Below are 18,453 nucleotides of genomic sequence, written 5' to 3'. Positions count from 1 at the left end.
ATTCTAGCCCCCCCTCCCGCGTCGCACCCTTCCTCCCCCTTCTCGAGCCAGCCCTGTCCCCTCCCCGACCCCTCAGGCAGCCCCTCCTTTTGGCAACTACTGGGAAGGGCACAGAAAGTGCGGGGTTTCAACGTCCACTACCAAGAATGGCTCAACAGCAGCACTGCTGATCAAGCTGGTCAGGTCCTAATGGACATAGCTGCGAGACTAATTCTGGGATAGATGGTGAATGAACCAAAATGACGGAAAAACCTGTTTGACCTCATCCACGCCAATCTGCCAGCTACAGATGCATCTGTCCATGAGTGTACCAGTAAGAGTGACTGCCGGATAGTTCTTGTGTAGACAAAGTCCCCCCTCACATTGGTAATGCCCCTCCATGGTGTTGTGAGGAACATCACTATGCTAAATGAGACAGACCTTGAACAGATCTAGCAATTCAAGACTGGCCATCCATGAGATACTATGAGCCATCTACAGTAGCTAAATTGTACTCCAACAGTATCTGCAACTCCAAAGCCTGGAATATCCCTCACTCACCATTACCATCAAGTCAGAGGATTGGTACTGTTTCAGTGTAGAGTGCAGGAGGACAAGCTATGAGCAGCACCAGGTATACCTAAGAATGAGGTATCAACTGGTGAAGTTACCAAACAGGGCTACTTGCAAGCCAAACAGCATAGGCAGCAAGTGATAGATGGAGCTCAGCGATCCCACACATCTAAGCTGTGTAGTCTTGCCATGTCCAATTGAACAACTCACTGGAGAAGGAGGCTCCACAAATGTACCGTCATTAACGATGGAAGAGCCAATGCTTCTGTGCAAAACATAAGGTTTTCCCAGCAATCTTCAGCCAGAAATGCCAAGTGGATGATCCATCTCGGCCTCTTCCAATAGTATCCAGCTTCATAGATACTGGTCTTCAGCCAATTCAATTCACTCCATATTATATTAAAAAAGGCTGGAAGCACTAGATACTGTAAAGGCTATGAGCCCTGAGAACATTCTGGCAATTGTGCTGAAGACCTGTGTGCCAGAACCTGCTGCTCCCCTAGCCAAGCCTTTCCAATATAGCTACAATATTGGCATCTACCTGACAATATAGAAAATTCCTCAGGTATGTATGTCCTTTATTCAAAAAGCAATCCAATCAATTATTGCCTCATCAATCTGCTTCTGATCATCACTAATGTGATGGAAAGGTAATCAACAGTATTGTCAGGTGCCATTTACTCTTCAATAACGCACTGATGCCCAGTTTGAGTTCTGCCAGGGTTGCTCAGCCCCTAATCTCATTACAATTTTTATTCAAATATAGACAAAAGAACTGAATTCCACAGGTGAGGTGAGAGTGATATGCCTTGACATCAAGGCCACATTTGACCAAGTGTGGCATCAAGGTGCTTGAGAAAACTGGAGACAGTGGGAATTGCAGCAAATGTTCAGCACCATTTGCAACTCCTCAGATACTGACACAGTCCACAATCAAATGTAACAAGATTTGAGGTGACAAATAATATCCAGACCACACATATGCCAGGCAATGACCAATGAGATAATCTAATCATTGTACCTTGTCATAAAATGGTGTTATCAACATTGAATCCCCCACTGTCAACATCCTGGGGTTACCACTGAAAACAAACTGAACTGGATTAGCCATATAAATACATTGGCTACAACAGCAGAGCAGATACTAGGAATACTGCAGCAAGTCACTCATCTCCTGACTCCCCATTCCTGTCCACCATCTACAAAGCACAAGTCAGGAGTGTGATGGAATATTCCCCATTTGCCTGGATGAGTGCAACATCAACAAGCTTGATGCCATCCAGGATAAATCAGCCCACTTGATTGGCACCACATCCACTCCCTCCACCACCAACATGAGATCTCTATCCCCTCAGTTCACAGGCTATGACACAGTGATGGTATCAGAAGCCTATCTCTAAAGGAAGACTGAAATACTGAGACACAACACACCATTCTCTGCCTGTAACTGATCCAAAATATGGGAGTGGAGGTCTTTGGTGGGACTGCACTTGGAGGAGGGGAGCACACACTCCCCCAATTAGGTAGATTGCCTTGCGGGCTGAGCTACCTCTGTCAGCCAGTACCCAACTGAGATTAAGATGGGGTTTGGTGCGGGTCAGCAGCACCATTGCTACAACAGGAACCTCTCACCAAAGGTTATCGTTTTTGGTGATGGGGGATTGCAGGAGCAAATGGAGTTGGATCATGATCAAGTCTTAGATCTTAGTGAATGGTGAAGCAGGTTCAAAGGACTAAATGGCTTACTCCTATCCCTGATTCATATGTAGGTTTCGACATACTCTCCCATCGTGACACATTCTTGGGTCGGCTTCCATCCTCATGGCCTATCCCCTAAGAGCTGTGCAATTCCACCCTGATATGTTGGCTTCATGATCTCAGAGATGAAGAACATGATGGCCAGAACCACCAACCAACCAGACGGTCTTTGTTCCAGGAGAAAGTCAGGACTGCAGATCCTGGAGACCAGAGTCAAAGACTGTGGCACTGGCACAGCAGGTCAGGCAGCATCCGAGGAGCAGAAGAGTCGACGTTTCAGGCATAAGCCCTTCATCAGCCCTTGTTCAGTCTTTGTTCTAGTACAGGAAGGAGGAGTGCACGGGAACCCTATGGGATTCCCATCATAGCAGACCCCAAAGGAATTGCGCAAGGAATTGAAAATTCCACTTGAATTTCCTGGAACCCTTCGAAAGCATCCATTTAAATTGAAAACTTTGCGACGAACAGCTACTCTCATTAATACACAAAGCTTGTGAGTGTTTTCTTGTAACCTGAATTTGTCAGTCCAATAAATTGGGGACTTTGGGCGGTTTGACTAAAGCTTTTCATATTATTGTTGACACTGTGAACAGTGGGCTTGATTTTCAGTGCCCTGCCCCAGTGAGTAATGACACAGTGGAAGTTCAGTGTGCTACAGCCTGGCTCTCATATAGATTCCCCAGGATGGCCAGTGTGTGGTGGAATTAACCAGCTGTGTCTCACCCCCAGTTTAGAATTCCTGCATACAGTGAATTCACTGATAATAGCGGGTGCTCCCCAATATTGGAATATGTTGGGATTGATACATGAAGGTTCAGGGTGATGTCTATTTGTCTGGCACCCCTCTGAAATGACCCGGTTTGACTGACCCAGCACCACATTCCCAGGTTAATTGCACTGGGCAATTAATGTCCGATTCAGAGAATGAATCAAAACTGGAGGCTACATTACAATTTATTCTCCTCCAAAAAGCAAAATGTTATTGAAAGGGTTGAGGGAAGTCCATGGAACCATATAACCCAGTGTGGAAGCAGGCGATTCTGCCCATCGAACCCACACTGATCGCCTGAACAGTTTTGTTGGGAATCGATTGATCTTGGTTTGGTAAATGCCAACTGTGATGTACCATGTTCAATGCAACAAAGCAGTCTGATTCTGTGGGTCACAGCCACATTACTAGGAGGTTGCTGTATACTCCAAACTAGCAGCCTCTCTTTCAGGATCCGAGTGATTACTCCCCCAACTTTAAAACAGGACCAATATTCATCAAATGGATTTACAGAGTACGGCCCCAGCATTTGAAAGAAATAGTGGAATTTTATCTGCTTTGTTAAGGTATTAATATTGACAAGGGAATCGTGGTGTGGTGGTAATGTTGTGACTTCTGAGCTAGAAGCTCAGGCTTTAAGTCCCTTCTAGGTAAAAACAATGACTGCAGATGCTGGAAACCAGATTCTAGATTAGAGTGGTGCTGGAAAAGCACAGCAGTTCAGGCAGCATCCGAGGAGCAGGAAAATCAACATTTCGGGCAAAAGCCCTAAGTCCCTTCTATTTTCTGTCCAAAAAGATTGATTGAAGAAGATAAATGCGAGGTGTTGCATTTTGGTAAGACAAACCATGGGGGTGGGTGGTGTAACGTGACCTGGGGAGTGTTGTCAAACAGAGAGACCTCAATTGCAGGAACATAGTTCTTCGAAAGTGGTGTCACAGGTATGCAAGGTGGTGACAACAGTGTCTGGCATGCTTGCTTTCATTGGTCAGAGCATTGAGTGGAAGAGTTGGGATGTCATGTTACTGCTGTACAAGATATTGGTAAGGCTATATTTGAAGTACTGTGTACAATTCAAGACACCCAGCTACAGGGAGGATGCTCAGGTTGTAAGCTTGGTCGCTGAGCTGAAAGGTTTGTTTTCAGATATTTCATCTCCATGCTAGGTAACATCATCAGTGAGCCTCCGGTGAAGCGCTGGTGTTATGTCCCACTTTCTATTTATGTGTCTTGGTCTCTTAAGGTGGGTGATATCATTTCCGATTCTTTTTCTCAGAGGTTGGTAAATGGGGTCCAAATCGATGTGTTTATTGATGGATTTTTGATTTGAATGCCAGGCCTCGAGGAATTCCCGTGCAGTCTCTGTTTAGCCTGTCCTAGCATGGATGGGGCAGCACAGTGGCTCAGTGGTTAGCACTGCTGCTTCACAGCGCCAGAGACCTGAGTTTGATTCCTGCCTTGGACGACTGTGCAGAGTTTGCACATTCTCCCCGTGTCTGCCTGGGTTTCGTCCGGGTGATCCGGTTTCCTCCCACAATCCAAAGATGTGCAGGTCAGGCGAATTGGCTGTGCAAAATTGTCCATAGTGTTGGGTGCATTAGTCAGCGATAAATGTAGAATAGGGGAATGGGTCTGGGTGGGTTACTCTTTGGAGGTTTGGTGTGGACTTGTTGGGCTGAAGGGCCTGTTTTCATACTGTAGGGAATCTAAGATGGATATGTTGTCGCAGTCGAAGTGGTGTCCTTCGTCTGTATGTAAGGATACTAGTGATAGTGGGTCATGTCTTTTGGTGGCTAATTGGTGTTTGTGTATCCTGGTAGCTAGTTTTCTGCCTGTCTGTCTGATGTCGAACGAACAGGGTGCCCCCGCCCTCCCCACGATCCAATCCAAACTTTGGGTCTGCTACAGGGATGACACCTTTGTCATCACAAAATGGAACAAATTAGAGGAAACCTTCAAGACCATCAATAATATCCTTACTGGCATAAAATTCACAAAAGAGGAGGAGAACAACCACAGACTCCCCTTCCTAGATGTCACAGTGTAACGAACAATTAATGGAGAACTGCAGACCAGCATCTACAGGAAAGCAACACACACCGACCAGATACTTAGCTACAGAAGCAATCATCCCAACACCCACAAATGGAGCTGCATCAGGACATTATTTAAGTAGGTCACAACACACTCCAGGAACTACGAGCAGTGGAAGAAAAATACCTGTACTGCGTATTCAAGAACAACAGATACCCAATAAAACAGTCCGCCAATTTATCAACAATAAACCAAAGCAAGCTGACACAATGTGCCCAGAAACTCGAGCCACATTACCATACATCAAAGACATCTCTGAAATGACTTTCAGACTACTCCGACCCCTTGGCATCATGGCAGCCCACAAACCTTCCAACACACTAAAACAGCGGCTGATGAACCTAAAGGACACCGTACTAACAACCAGCAAAACGTCATTTACAAAATACTATGCAAAGACTGCAACAAACATTACATTGGACAGACAGACAGAAAACTAGCCACCAGGATGCACAAACATTAACTAGTCACCAAAAGACATGACCGTCTCTCACTAGTATCCTTACACACAGATGAAGGAGGACGCCACTTTGACTGGGACAACACATCCATCCTAGGACAGGCTAAACACACGGGAATTCCTAGAGTTCTAGCATTCAAACCAGAACTCCATCAATAATTCCATCGATTTAGACCCCATTTACCAATCTCTGAGAAAAAGAACCAGAAATGATATCACCCACCTCTAACAAACCAAGATACATAAATAGAAAGGGAGACAGAACACCAGCGCTTCACCAGAGGCTCACTGATTATGTTGCCTAGCATGGTGACGAAATGCCTGAAAACAAACCCAACAGCTCAGCAAGCTAAACTACAACCAGAACATCAACCTGAGCTACAAATCTTCTCACAATCATAAAGGCAGGATGCTATTAAACTGGAAAGGGTGCAAAAAGATTTACAAGGATGTTACCGATAGGCCCCCCAATAGCAGCAGAGATGTGGAGAAACAGATTGGGAAACAGATTTTGGAAAGGTGCAGAAGCCACAGTGCTGTATTGTTCTATGTTCTATGTTCTATGTACCGAGACTGGAGGATTTGAGTTCTCAGGAAATATAGGATAGCCTGAGGCATTTTTCCCTGGAGCGTGGGAGGTTAAGGGATTAACTTACAGAGATTTATAAAATCATGAGGGGCATAGATGAGGTGAATATCTAACGTCTTTTCCCCAGGGTAGGGAGTCCAAAATCAGAGGGTATGAGAGGGGAAGCTTTAAAAGGGACCTGAGGGGCAACCTTTTCACACAGAGGGTGTTGTGCATATGGAACGAGCTGCCAGAGAAAGTGGTAGAGGCAACTACAATTACAACATTAAAAAGACATATGGACAGGTACATGGGTTGGAAAGTTTTGGAGGGATATTGGCCAAATGCAGGCAAATGGGACTAGTTCAGTTTAGAAAACCAAGTTGGTATGGACAAATTGGGCTGTGCTGTATGACTATGTATATATTAATGTTGACACAGTAATCAAATAGTGCAGGCTCATTTGAGATATGGGCTCAAACGGTCAATATTTTACTTTTTTATTTATAGACCTGTTACTCCAGTACTGACAAACAAAAGAACAAAGGCAATTTTCTCTTCATATTACAGAGACAAAGAAAGAAGAATGGCAAATGCTGCAATCAAATAGAAAACACTGAAAGCCTGTGCAAGTCCAACTGATGATGTGTCTATACAAGCAATAAAAATTCTGACCAACACACCCACATGTTTGTAGACTGTGCAAACATCAAGAGTGCCATGTTGTAGTGTTCCTAGATTTCCTGAAAGATGTTGAGAAAGTTTGCACATGAAAGGCTGTTTAAACCACTGAATGTTCTGAGTAAGAAGATTGATGAGGGCAGATCTATCTGGACTTCAGTAAGGCATTCGACAAGGTTACCCATGGGACATTGGTTAGCAAGGTTAGATCTTATGGAATACAGGGACAACTAGCCATTTGGATTCAGAAATGGCTCAAAGGTAGAATACAGAGGGTAGTGGTGGAGGATTGTTTTTCAGACTGGAGGCCTGTGACCAGTGGAGTGCCACAAGGATCAGTGCTGGGTGCACTACTTTTTGTCAATTATATAAATGATTTGGATATGAACAAGGATGTTACCGAGACTGGAGAGTTTGAGTTCTCAGGAAATATAGGATAGGCTGAGGCACTTTTCCCTGGAGCGTGGGAGTTTAAGGGATTAACTTACAGATATAGTTAGTAAGTTTGCAGATGAGACCAAGATTGGTGGTATAGTGGACAGCGAAGAAGGTTACCTCAGATTACAACGGAATCTTGATCAGATGGGCCAATGGGCTGAGAAATGGCAGATGGATTTTAATTTAGATAAATGGGAAGTGCTGCATTGTGGGAAAGCAAATCTTAGCAGGACTTATACTCTTAATGGTAAGGTCCTAGGGAGTGTTGCTGAACAAAGAGATCTTGGAGTGCAGGTTCATAGCTCCTTGAAAGTGGAGTCGCAGGTAGATAGGATAGTGAAGAAAACGTTTGGTATGCTTTCCTTTATTGGTCAGAACATTGAGTATAGGAGTTGAGAGGTCATGTTACGGCTGTACAGGACATTCATTAGGCCACATTTGGAATATTACATGCAATTCTGGTCTTCCTATCGGAAGGATGTTGTGAAACTTGAAAGGGTTCAGAAAAGATTTACAAGGATTTTGCCAGGGTTGAAGGATTTGAGCTATAAGAAGAGATTGAATACGCTGGGGCTGTTTTCCCTGGAGTGTCATAGGCTGAGGGGTGACCTTATTGAGGTTTATAAAATCATGAGGGGCATGGATAGAATAAATAGACAAAGTCTTTTCCCTGGGGTAAGGAGTCCAGAACAAGAGGGCATAGGTTTAGGGTGAGAGGGGAAAGATATAAAAGAGACCTAAGGGGCAACGTTTTCACACAGAGGGTGGTACGTGGATGGAATGAGCTGCCAGAGGAAGTGGGTGGAAGCAAGTACAATTGCAACATTTAAAAGGCATTTGGATGGGTATATGAATAGGAAGGGTTTGGAGGGATATGGGCCAAGTGCTGGCACGTGGGACTAGATTGGGTTGGGATATCTGGTCGGCATGGACAAGATGAACCGAAGGGTCTGTTTCTGTGCTGTACATCTCTATGACTATGACTCTAAGTCAATTTAGTGAGAAATTTGGAGAAAAGTGTTTTGAAGTGAGGAAGGCCCAGCCTCAAATACTGGACTGGGACCAGATATTGGATTAGGTACCTAGAAATCAGTGTCAGAGCCCTGTAGGTTATCCATGTAAAATACCTCAACATAGTAAACAACTCAAAGCAGTTTGCAGGAATGATTATTAAACAAATGCAAATATTAGGATAGGTCTACAAAGAGTTGTGAACATGGCCAAGTCTATCACGCAAGCCAAACTTCCATCCATTGACTCCATGTGTACTTCACGCTACCTTGGGAAGGCAGCCAACATCATCAAACACCACTCCCACCCTGGTTACAATCTCTTCCAACCTCTTCCATGGTGCAGAAGTTACCAAAACTTAAACACACATACCAACAGATATAAGAGTAGCTTCTTCCTCACTGTTATTAGATTTCTGAATGGACTTCTCAAATTTTACATTTAATATTGATCTTGTTCTTTGTGTACCTTCTCTGTAGCTGTAACATTGTATTCTTCACTCTTTTCTATTACCATATTACATTTTGTATAGTATGATCTGCCGGCACTGGATGCAAAACAAGACCTTTCATTGAACCTAGGTACACATGACAATAATAAATCGTGGTCCAAAATTGTAGTCAAAGAGGTAGATTTTAAGAATTTCCAAAAGGGAGAGGGGTAGAGAGATGAAGAGATTGGGAAAAAAAGGATTCTGACAGCAGCTGAAGGCACAGCAGATAGTGGTGGACCAATGATATTCAGGAATGTGCAAATTGGAAGAGCAGATATCTTAGAGGTTTTTATGTGATCAGTGAAATGACATACCTATAGAGGGTTGAGGGAGCCATGCAGCGATTTCAATACAAAGAATTTTAACATGGAAGTCCTCTTTAAACAAGAGCTAATGTAGGTCTACAAGGATAGGGTTGAGTTAGGATACGGGCCAGCAGTGTTTTTAAATGTGTTGAAGCTTACAGAGGCTGAGAGATGGATGTATAACCAAATGTGTTGGAAAGTCAAGCTTAGGGTTAAGTAAAGCTGTATAAGGGTTTCGGTAAATTAGCTGATACAGACAAAGAGTCAGGTCATGTTAGGGAGGTGGAAATAGGTCAAATTAATGACAGATTAATCAATGATGCTGTAGAGTGCCAACTAGAGTATCAGGAGGCACAAGGAAGACAAAGGAAAGACTGTTGCAGAAAATGGCTGTTCGCCCCAGTCTCAGACATCACAGTGAACTGGAAAGGTCAGAATCTCAAGTATCTTCATTGATTAGTAACGGAGTGTGACCTTCTGGAAATATGAGATATTCAAGTGGATAGGAACAAGGTTAATGATTCAATTTAACCTGTAATTATAGAATAGCGAAATCAGTACGGGGAGAGGGGGTCCTGCTTTATGAATGTTCGAAAGCTTGCACTTACAAACAAGATCTCATGTTAATTTTAAGGATCCAATGTGTGAACATTTGTTAGTACTTGTGAATTGTTATTTTATATTGTGCTGTATTGTGATCTGACTTGTGTACAATTGATTTACAATGATACTGAAAACAGAGCATTGTTTGTGATGTGGGGTCGCCTGTGCAAATGCGGAAAATAGAAATCAGGAATGAATAGGCGGGCCAAGACCATACACAGACTGCAGTAAGTCAAGTAAATCTTCCGTCACCACCTTCATGGATGTCTTGTGATGGGCAAAATGCCAGCTTTGCTAGTTGCTTGCTCCCAAATATTTTCTAGGAGAAAGTGATGACTGAAGATGCTGGAAATTGGTGTTGAGAGTGTGGTGCTGGAAAAGCACAGCAGGTCAGGCAGCATCCGAGGAGCAGGAGAATCATAAGCCCTTCATCAGGAATGAGGCTTGTGGGCCAGGGAGGGCTGAGAGATAAATGGGAAGGGGGTGGATTTGGAGGGTATGGTAGCTAAGAGTACAATAGGTAGATGAAGGTGAGGGAGAAGGTGATAGGTCGGAGAGGAGGGTGGAGCGTATAGATGGGAAAGGTGATGGACAGGTCAAGAGGGCTTGGGACTGGGATAATGTGGGGGAGGGGAAATGGGGAAACTGGTGAAAATCCAAACATCTTCTCTTTGGATTTTCAAGTATTCAAAAATTCCTTGGGGAAGAAGAGATAGCAGGCAGATGGGATAAGTTGAGAATAGCATATGGTCAGCATAGACATGAAAGGCCTGTTCCTGTGCTGTATTGGCCCATGTTCCATGTTCAATGCCCACATCCTGCGAGTGAACTTTTAACATTAATACCTGGAACAGAGTCTGGAATGAGAGGCAAAATCTTAGGAATCATCACTCTTGCTGTGACAGGACGCTAACAGTCTCTATACCTTCAAACTATACAAGATGTCCAGCTTCCTTTCAGTTGTCCTTTTCAGATACTGCAAATCTCTGTCACTGTTCATTAATATTTCTGATCATGTTGTGATTTATTATGGTGGCTCACACCTATTGACGGAATGCTTGGACTCCGTACTCTGTCTATTCTGGTATTTGAGGTGACTCATGGTGTTCAATATATGGTTGTACTGTTTGCCAAACCTGTGAACAGAAACCATTGTGGATATAACAGTTAGACCAGCATTTCACAAATTTGTTAAAAATCAGTTCACAAGCTTCCTGCCCCCAGTTGGAGCTGAACCCAATCCCTCAGCAATTTACTAGGACATTTTTATATATCTAGGAGATAATGTAATATGGCTACCAAACTCTCCAGAAATCACTCAACATGGAGGTGTTATGGTCATTGTTGTGTTTGACCTTCTCACTGACCCATCCATTCTTTCAATGAAAATTGCAATCTCCCTACCCAAATGCAAATCCCAATTCCAGGATCCACAGCTGCAGTGGAAAGCAGATTTGCGAATGGATTTTAACTCCTTTATTTATTCTTGATAAACCTTGCTTTTGTACTTAAAAAAAGCAAAACTCACAATCAGGACATTAACACTAGACTAATAGCTGGCAAAACATAGCACACACTGAAACATATACTGAAACATAGACATATGCTGACATGCATACACAGATTTCATATAGATTAATAGCTTATCTGATCATTTTCTCGTTGCTTTTGTGGGAATTTGTAGTATGTGAAAATTAGTTATTTTGTTTCCTACAATACAAAAGTGTAGACACCAACAGAAATCCATTAAATCTAACAAGCTGTTAATAATGTGAAAGGTGCTCTTGAAATACTGTCCTTTACAGTGTGATTGATAAGCAAGATGAAGAAAAAGTGAGGACTGCAGATGCTGTAGATCAGAGTCAAAAAGTGTGGTGCTGGAAAAGCAGAGCAGGTCCAGCAGCATCTAAGGAGCAGGAGAGTCGATGTTTCGGGAATGTGAAGAGCTTATGCCTGAAACATCGACTTTCCTGCTCCTTGGATGCTGCCTGACCTGATAAGCAAGATGAACCTAGTGTCCTGTGTGTCTGAGCTTGTCTATATTTTCTGTTTCAGTGTGCCTTTCCATGTTTGTTTCAGTGTGTGTAAGGGCATCACAGTGGCTCATTGTTTAGCACTGCTGCCTCACGGCACCAGGGACCTGGGTTCAATTCCAACCTTGGGTGACTGTCTGCGTGGATTTTGCACATTCTCCCCATGTCCACATGGGTTTCCTCTGGGTGCTCCAGTTTCCTCTCACTGTCCAAAGATGTGCAGGTTAGGTGGATTGGCTGTGCTAAATTGCCCATAGTGTCCAGGGCTGTGCAGGCTAGGTGGATTAGCCATGGGAAATGCAGGGTTACAGAAATAGGCTAAGGAGAGTGGTCTTCAGAGGGGTCAGTATGGATTGGCTGAATGGTCTGCTTCCACACTGTAGGGATTCTGTGAATGTGTGCATGAGAGAGTGAGTGAGAGTGTATTTGTGAGGAAATGATTGAGAGAGTGATTGTGTATGAATGGGAGAGGGTAAGCAGGTGTATGTGTATGACTGTGTGTGGGGAAGGAAGAATGAAGGTGAGCAAATTTGTGAGTGCGAGGGAGTGTGTGTGAATGAGTGTGTGAGCCTGAGCTGTTCAGGTAGCCACCATTTACCTCCTCCACCCCATCCCCCAATCCTATCTTAACTCGCAACTCCCATGTTCATGAGAATTCCACTGGGCCGTCTCAGAGTTCAGAGGTGAACAAAGGTCATTGTGAGTTAAGCCCAACAGCCCAGGGCTCTACCGCATTCCTCAGTGATCAAGGCCTGGGTTTAGTCATTTATTTCTCTAGCTCTACACCTGAACTGATGAAGCAAACAAATATTTTATTAGTTTCAAAACAGAAATTGCTGGAGAAACTCAGCAGGTCTGGCAGCATCTGCGGAGAGAAAAACAGAATTAACATTTTGGGTTCCCTGACCCTTCTTCGGAATGGGGCAGAGCAGGGGTAGGCCATTCAGCCCATTGAGTCTACTCTGCCATTCAATGAGATTGTGGCTGATCTGATCACCTTCAACTCTACATTCCTGCCTTTTCCTCAATTATCTTCCTGATTAAAAATCTGGCTGGTTCATCCATCTGGTTTTCTGATGTCCTTTAGGGAAGGAAATCTACCGTCCTTACCTGGTCTGATGGACATGTGACTCCAGACCACAGCAATGTGGTTGATTCTTGACTGCCCTCTGAAATGATCTAGAGAGCCACTCAGTCCAAGACCAATTAGGGCTGGGCAACAAATGCTGCTGACCCAGACTACATGACGGAAATTTAAAAAAAACACACCTTTTCCTCAATCAGCAGCTGATGAACAATTTCAAAATCCGGGGCCATAAATCGATCCTTATCTAAAGGCCTGCAAAACAGAAGCAAAAAGACGACAAGCAAGACTTAAAACTTCAGAATCTAGCATAGGACCAGAGTTGTTCTCAGCAATCTCTAAGAGGCTGAAGACCAGTATTGAATGGAAGCTGGTTAGGTCAGTCTGGGCCCCTAGTTTCTGCCTGGTGAAGGTCAGGCAGTTTCATGGGCATGAGATCAACAAAAATTGAGCTGAACATGTTTGAGAAAAAGAGGCATTTCCTGTCTTTGTTTCAAAATACACACAGAAAACTCAGAAGTTTGTGCAGACTGGAATGTGGGAGACCATCAGGAGTATTGGGATAATCACTCTCAGAGGGACCATGGAAGAGGGTTTCGGCAGTGAATGAGCTGAGCCCGGGGTGCAGGCAGGTAATGACATGATGGTCTTAGACAAAGTCCCAATAGATCAGATGCTCCAATTGTAGTTGTGAACAGGTTGGCTTCAACCTAGACTGTAGCCCAGAAGAGGGATTGGAGTTTGGGGCTGGGGAATGGAGTGGGGACTGAAAACAATGGTTACAGTCTTTCACCTGTTTAATGGGAGGAAATTTGAGGCACATGTATCCCATATATCCTTACACAGCCACATCGGTATATGAATAGGAGGGTTTTGGAGGGATACGGGCCAGGTGCTGGCAGGTGGGACTAGATTGGGTTGGGATATCTAGTTGGCATGGACACATTGAACCGAAGGATCTGTTTCCATGCTGTACACTTCTATGACTCTATGACTCTTGGTATTGGGAACCGGAGCTTAGTGGTCCGGTTATCCAATTCCATCGTAAAGATCGTTTGTTAACACTTGGGGTCCACGTGTTTCATATATTGTCTGATTCTCTTTTCTACTTGCTACTTCTTCTGGAAGTCTACTTAACCAGTAGATCAGGAATCTTTAACAACAGAAATGCTTCACTTTTTGACACACAAATAGCACTGATTCCTTGAAATGTTTGAGTTTGAGTTTAACTTACTTCACCACTGAGCGAACCAGCTTGTAGACCCTCTCCAACGGCTCCGTCGTGTGCAGTGGACGCAGGAATTCAAGAGCCTGACATGCTGCAAGGAGCTCGATTGCAAGAACTGGAAGAAAATTGTTCCCACAGAGGATTGTCAATCTAACATTTAGCTAGTTCAGCTTGATGCCAACTGACCAAATTTGTATTTATATGGTGCCTTTAACTTTTCAAGGAATGTTGTGAACAATATACTGGGTCAAAGAATGATACATTACAGAGTCATGGAGGTGTGCAGCACGGAAACAGACCCTTTGCGCCAACTTGTCCACACTGACCAGATATTCTAAATTAATCTAGCCCCGTTTGCCAGCATTTGGTCCCTATCTCTCCAAACCCTTCCTATTCATATACCCATCCAGATGCCTTTTAAATGTTGTAATTGTACCAGCCTCCACCACATCTTCTGGCAGCTCATTCCATACACTCACCACTCTCCCCAGGTCCCTCTTGAATCTTTCCTCTCTCACCTTAAACCTACATCATCTGGTTTTGGACTATCCTCCCCTGGGAAAAAGACCTTGGCTATTCACCCTATCCATGCCCATCATGATTTTATAAATCATTATAAGGTCATGTGTCATTCTTTCCCATACCCGCAATGGCTGGCACGGTGGCTCAGTGGTTTGCACTGCTGCCTCACACATCAGGGACCCAGTTCGATTCCCGCCTCAGGCGACTGTCTGTGTGGAGTTTGCACACTAGATTAGATTAGATTACTTACAGTGTGGAAACAGGCCCTTCGGCCCAACAAGTCCACACCGCCCCGACGCAGCCCAACCCACCCATACCCCTACATTTACCCCTTACTTAACACTACGGGCAATTTAGCATGGCCAATTCACCTGACCTGCACATCTTCGGACTGTGGGAGGAAACCGGAGCACCCGGAGGAAACCCACGCAGACACGGGGAGAACGTGCAAATTCCACACAGTCAGTCGCCTGAGGCGGGAATTGAACCCGGGTCTCTGGCGCTGTGAGGCAGCAGTGCTAACCACTGTGCCACCGTGCCGCCCACATTCTCCCCTTTTCTGCGTGGGTTTCCTCCGGGTGCTCCGGTTTCCTCCCACAAGCCAAAGGTATGCAGGTCAGTTGAATTAGCCTTGCTAAATTGCCCATAGTGTTAGATGCATTAGTTAGGGGTAAATGTAGGGGAATAGGTCTGGTGGGTTACTCTTCGGAGGTTCGGTGTTAACTTATTTGGCCGAAGGGCCTGTTTCCATACTGTAGGGAATCTAATCTAAATCTAATCCTATTCAGCCTCTTGCATTAGCTCAAACCCTCCAACCCTGGCAACATTCTTGTAAATCTCTTCTGCAACCTTTTAGGTTTCACAACACCCATTATGGTGAGGCATCAAATACCCTTACTGTACAAGATACTTGCTAGACCCGAAACCATTCTTGTAAACCATTCTTGCTCTCTCTCCAACACATTCCCGCCTTGATGGGCAGTATGGTGGCTCATGGGTGGCACATTAGCTCAGTGATTGGCACTGCTGCCTCACAGTGCCAGGGACCTGGGTTTTATTCCATCCTCAGAGAACTGTTTATGTGGAGTTTGCACATTCTCCCTGTGTCTGTGTGGACTTCCTTCAGATGCTCCGGTTTCTTCCCACAGTCCAAAAATGTGCAGGTTAGGTAAATTGGCCTTGCTAAATTGCCCATAGTGTCCAAGGATGTGTGGTCTAGGGTAGATTAGCCATGGGAAATACAGGGTTACAGGGATAGGGTACGAGGATGGTATAGGTAGGAAGCTCTTTGGAGGGTCAGTGGAGACTTGATAGGCCGAATGGCCTGCTTCTTCACTCAAGGGTTCTATGATCTTCCCTGGAGTGAGATGACTGACTTCCAGCAACCACAACCATCTTCCTTTGCGCCAGGTACGAGTCCAACCATGAGAGTTTCCCACTTATTGACCGCGCTCTCTTCTCTCTTCACATTGCCCTCGAGAAGAGATCAAGAGTAATTAACCTGCTCACTGGTCTGTAAACAAGGTTATGGAATGGGCATTTGTATAAACAGTAACTTTTTAAGTGGTTTGAGACAATGGGAGAGATCATCACTTTATGCCAGTGTAAATGAAGTCAGTAATTCATGGCATCGTTATAAATTGGGCTCTGACAGCGAAAGTGGGACTTGAATCCATGATCTCCTGGCTCAGACTGGGGTGTGCTAACCACTGAGCCACAGTCAAAATTGCAGCCTTGCCATCAGTGACTTAAATCCCAGTCTCCCATATGACAAGCTGTGCACTAACCATTACACAGATGCTTAAAAACACAGAATCTACAGCTTTCCTTTTCAAATCTGGATTATCCAATAATTTAAACAACCAAATTAACAACAGCAGCAACTTTGATTTATATAGCACCCATAACTTAAAGAAACACCACAAGGCAGTACATGAGAGCGACTATAAAGCAGAATCTGACATCAAATCATGCAAGGTTCCACCAAGGCAGCTCACCAATGGTTTGGGTGGGCTTAAATAGGAAACAACTGTGGAAAGGCAAAGAGGATTAGAGAGAGAATTCGAGAGTTTTGATACCAAAATACAAATTTAGGATGAAGATAATTACACTCCAATAAATGACCTTCTCTCCATCATTAGGTCAGAAGTGGGGGTGTTTGTCGATGACTACACAACTCAGCACCATTCATAATTCCTCAGATAGTGAAGTAGTCCATGTTCAAATGCAACAAGATCTGGATATTATCCAGGATTAGGCTAACATTGAAACAATACAAGGCACTTGTTAGACCTTAGTTGGAGTAATGTGTACAGTTATGGGTGTCATATTATAGGAAAGATGTGAATGTATAGGAGAGAGTGCAGGAACAATTTACAGGGATGGGTCCAGGAATGAGAATCGTCAGTTATAAGGATAGATTGAAAGAGTTGGGACTGTTCTTCTTGGAGCGAAGAAGGCTGAGAGATTTGCTACAAGTTTTCAAAATCATGAGCGGGCTGGATAGAATACCTGGGCAGAAGCTGTTCCTGCTCATAAAATGTATGCATTCAATAATCTTCTCTCTGACACCTTTAAGACTTCTGTTGCTGGAGCATTTTTCTTACTAACTTCTCAGCCACTCAGGAGTCATTTTCTTCTGCCCGGACCATTCTGGAGACTGTTAATTGGCACTGCTGCTCTTACAAGCATTTTCACTCCGAACAACCTGCTTCTCACTTAGAGAAACCTCCAGTCTCTCTACCCTCTGGATGGGTTTCTCTTCCTCAAAGGAAACATGTTTCTGGCTCATTCTCCTTGTGTCACGTGATACCTTGTTGCAATCCGAGTCCTTTTGTTTTCTCTCTTCTACTCTTGTTTCAAAAGCACTAAACTATTCACCTTAAAGGCTTTAAGACCTCAGATAATTGCATTTAAATAGACTCCAAGCAACTCCACTAAGATGAAAACCAGAACCTGAAACAATTCTTTGTAGTCACCTACAATATAGAAATACAAATCAAACCTAAAGCTATACTTGCAATAATATAATGAAGCTTCATCACTTGTAAAAGTATTATGTTGCCACAGCAATTCTGACTCTCAGCAATAAGAAAGGGAGACTTAATAAATGTCAATTATCTTCAGGGACTTGAGAAGCTGGAATTGGTCTTTTTGGAGTACAGAGGGTTAAGGAGGTTTTAAACAAGGTGATCAGTATTATGAAACTTTTTTTTAAGAGTAATGAGTCAAAAGTTTGGCAGAAGCATCAGTATCTAAAACACATAGCTATGAAATACTGGGTTAAAGTGCTAGATAAATGTACCAACCACACTTGGCTAACGTCAAAGTTGGGACTGGGGCTCCAGTAGAATTAGTAATGGATTGAAATTAGACCAGTGAGCTTTTCTCCTTTCTTTGCATGACATCATATAATATTACACCCTCTCCTCTGGCTTAGTTTGTTCAACGGGGACTGAGTCTTATCATTTAAATGGTGAGATACTGGGAAGTGTGTACAAAGGGATCCAAGCACCAGCAAATAAGGGAAAATGATGTGTTGCCCTTCATTGTAAGAGGATTGGAGTTCAGAAGAAGGGATGATTTACTGTAATTATACAAAGAGAGAAAGTGAGGGCTGCAGATGCTGGAGATCAGAGCTGAAAATGTGTTGCTGGAAAAGCGCAGCAGGTCAGGCAGCATCTAAGGAACAGGAGAATCGACGTTTCGGGCATAAGCCCTTCTTCAGGAATGAGGAAAGTGTGTCCAGCAGGCTAAGATAAAAGGTAGGGAGGAGGGACTTGGGGGAGGGGCTTTGGAAATGCGATAGGTGGAGGGAGAACAAGGTGAGGGTGATAGGCCAGAGTGGGGTGGGG

At 43.9% G+C, this 18,453-nt stretch overlaps 1 protein-coding gene across 2 annotated transcripts in view; it reads right to left on the bottom strand.

The window, feature by feature from the left end:
* Positions 1-10,312: 10,312 nt before the first annotated feature.
* The window catches only part of LOC122561487 (histidine ammonia-lyase-like), a 41,439-nt gene continuing 33,298 nt past the window's right edge, over positions 10,313-18,453 (bottom strand). For both annotated transcript variants that reach the window (XM_043713233.1, XM_043713234.1), the window contains exons 18-20: positions 14,084-14,192; positions 13,035-13,104; positions 10,313-10,868 (exon numbers count right to left, since the gene is read on the bottom strand). In XM_043713233.1, coding sequence (XP_043569168.1) covers positions 10,809-10,868; positions 13,035-13,104; positions 14,084-14,192 — 239 coding nt within the window. In that variant the 3' untranslated portion in view covers positions 10,313-10,808. The remainder of the gene's footprint in view (positions 10,869-13,034; positions 13,105-14,083; positions 14,193-18,453) is intronic.

Source organism: Chiloscyllium plagiosum, chromosome 23 (assembly GCF_004010195.1).
Source record: "Chiloscyllium plagiosum isolate BGI_BamShark_2017 chromosome 23, ASM401019v2, whole genome shotgun sequence".
In the NCBI taxonomy this organism is placed as follows: domain Eukaryota; kingdom Metazoa; phylum Chordata; class Chondrichthyes; order Orectolobiformes; family Hemiscylliidae; genus Chiloscyllium; species Chiloscyllium plagiosum.
The sequence above is the reverse complement of the archived record's forward strand: the minus strand, read 5'-3'. Positions and strand labels throughout refer to the sequence as shown.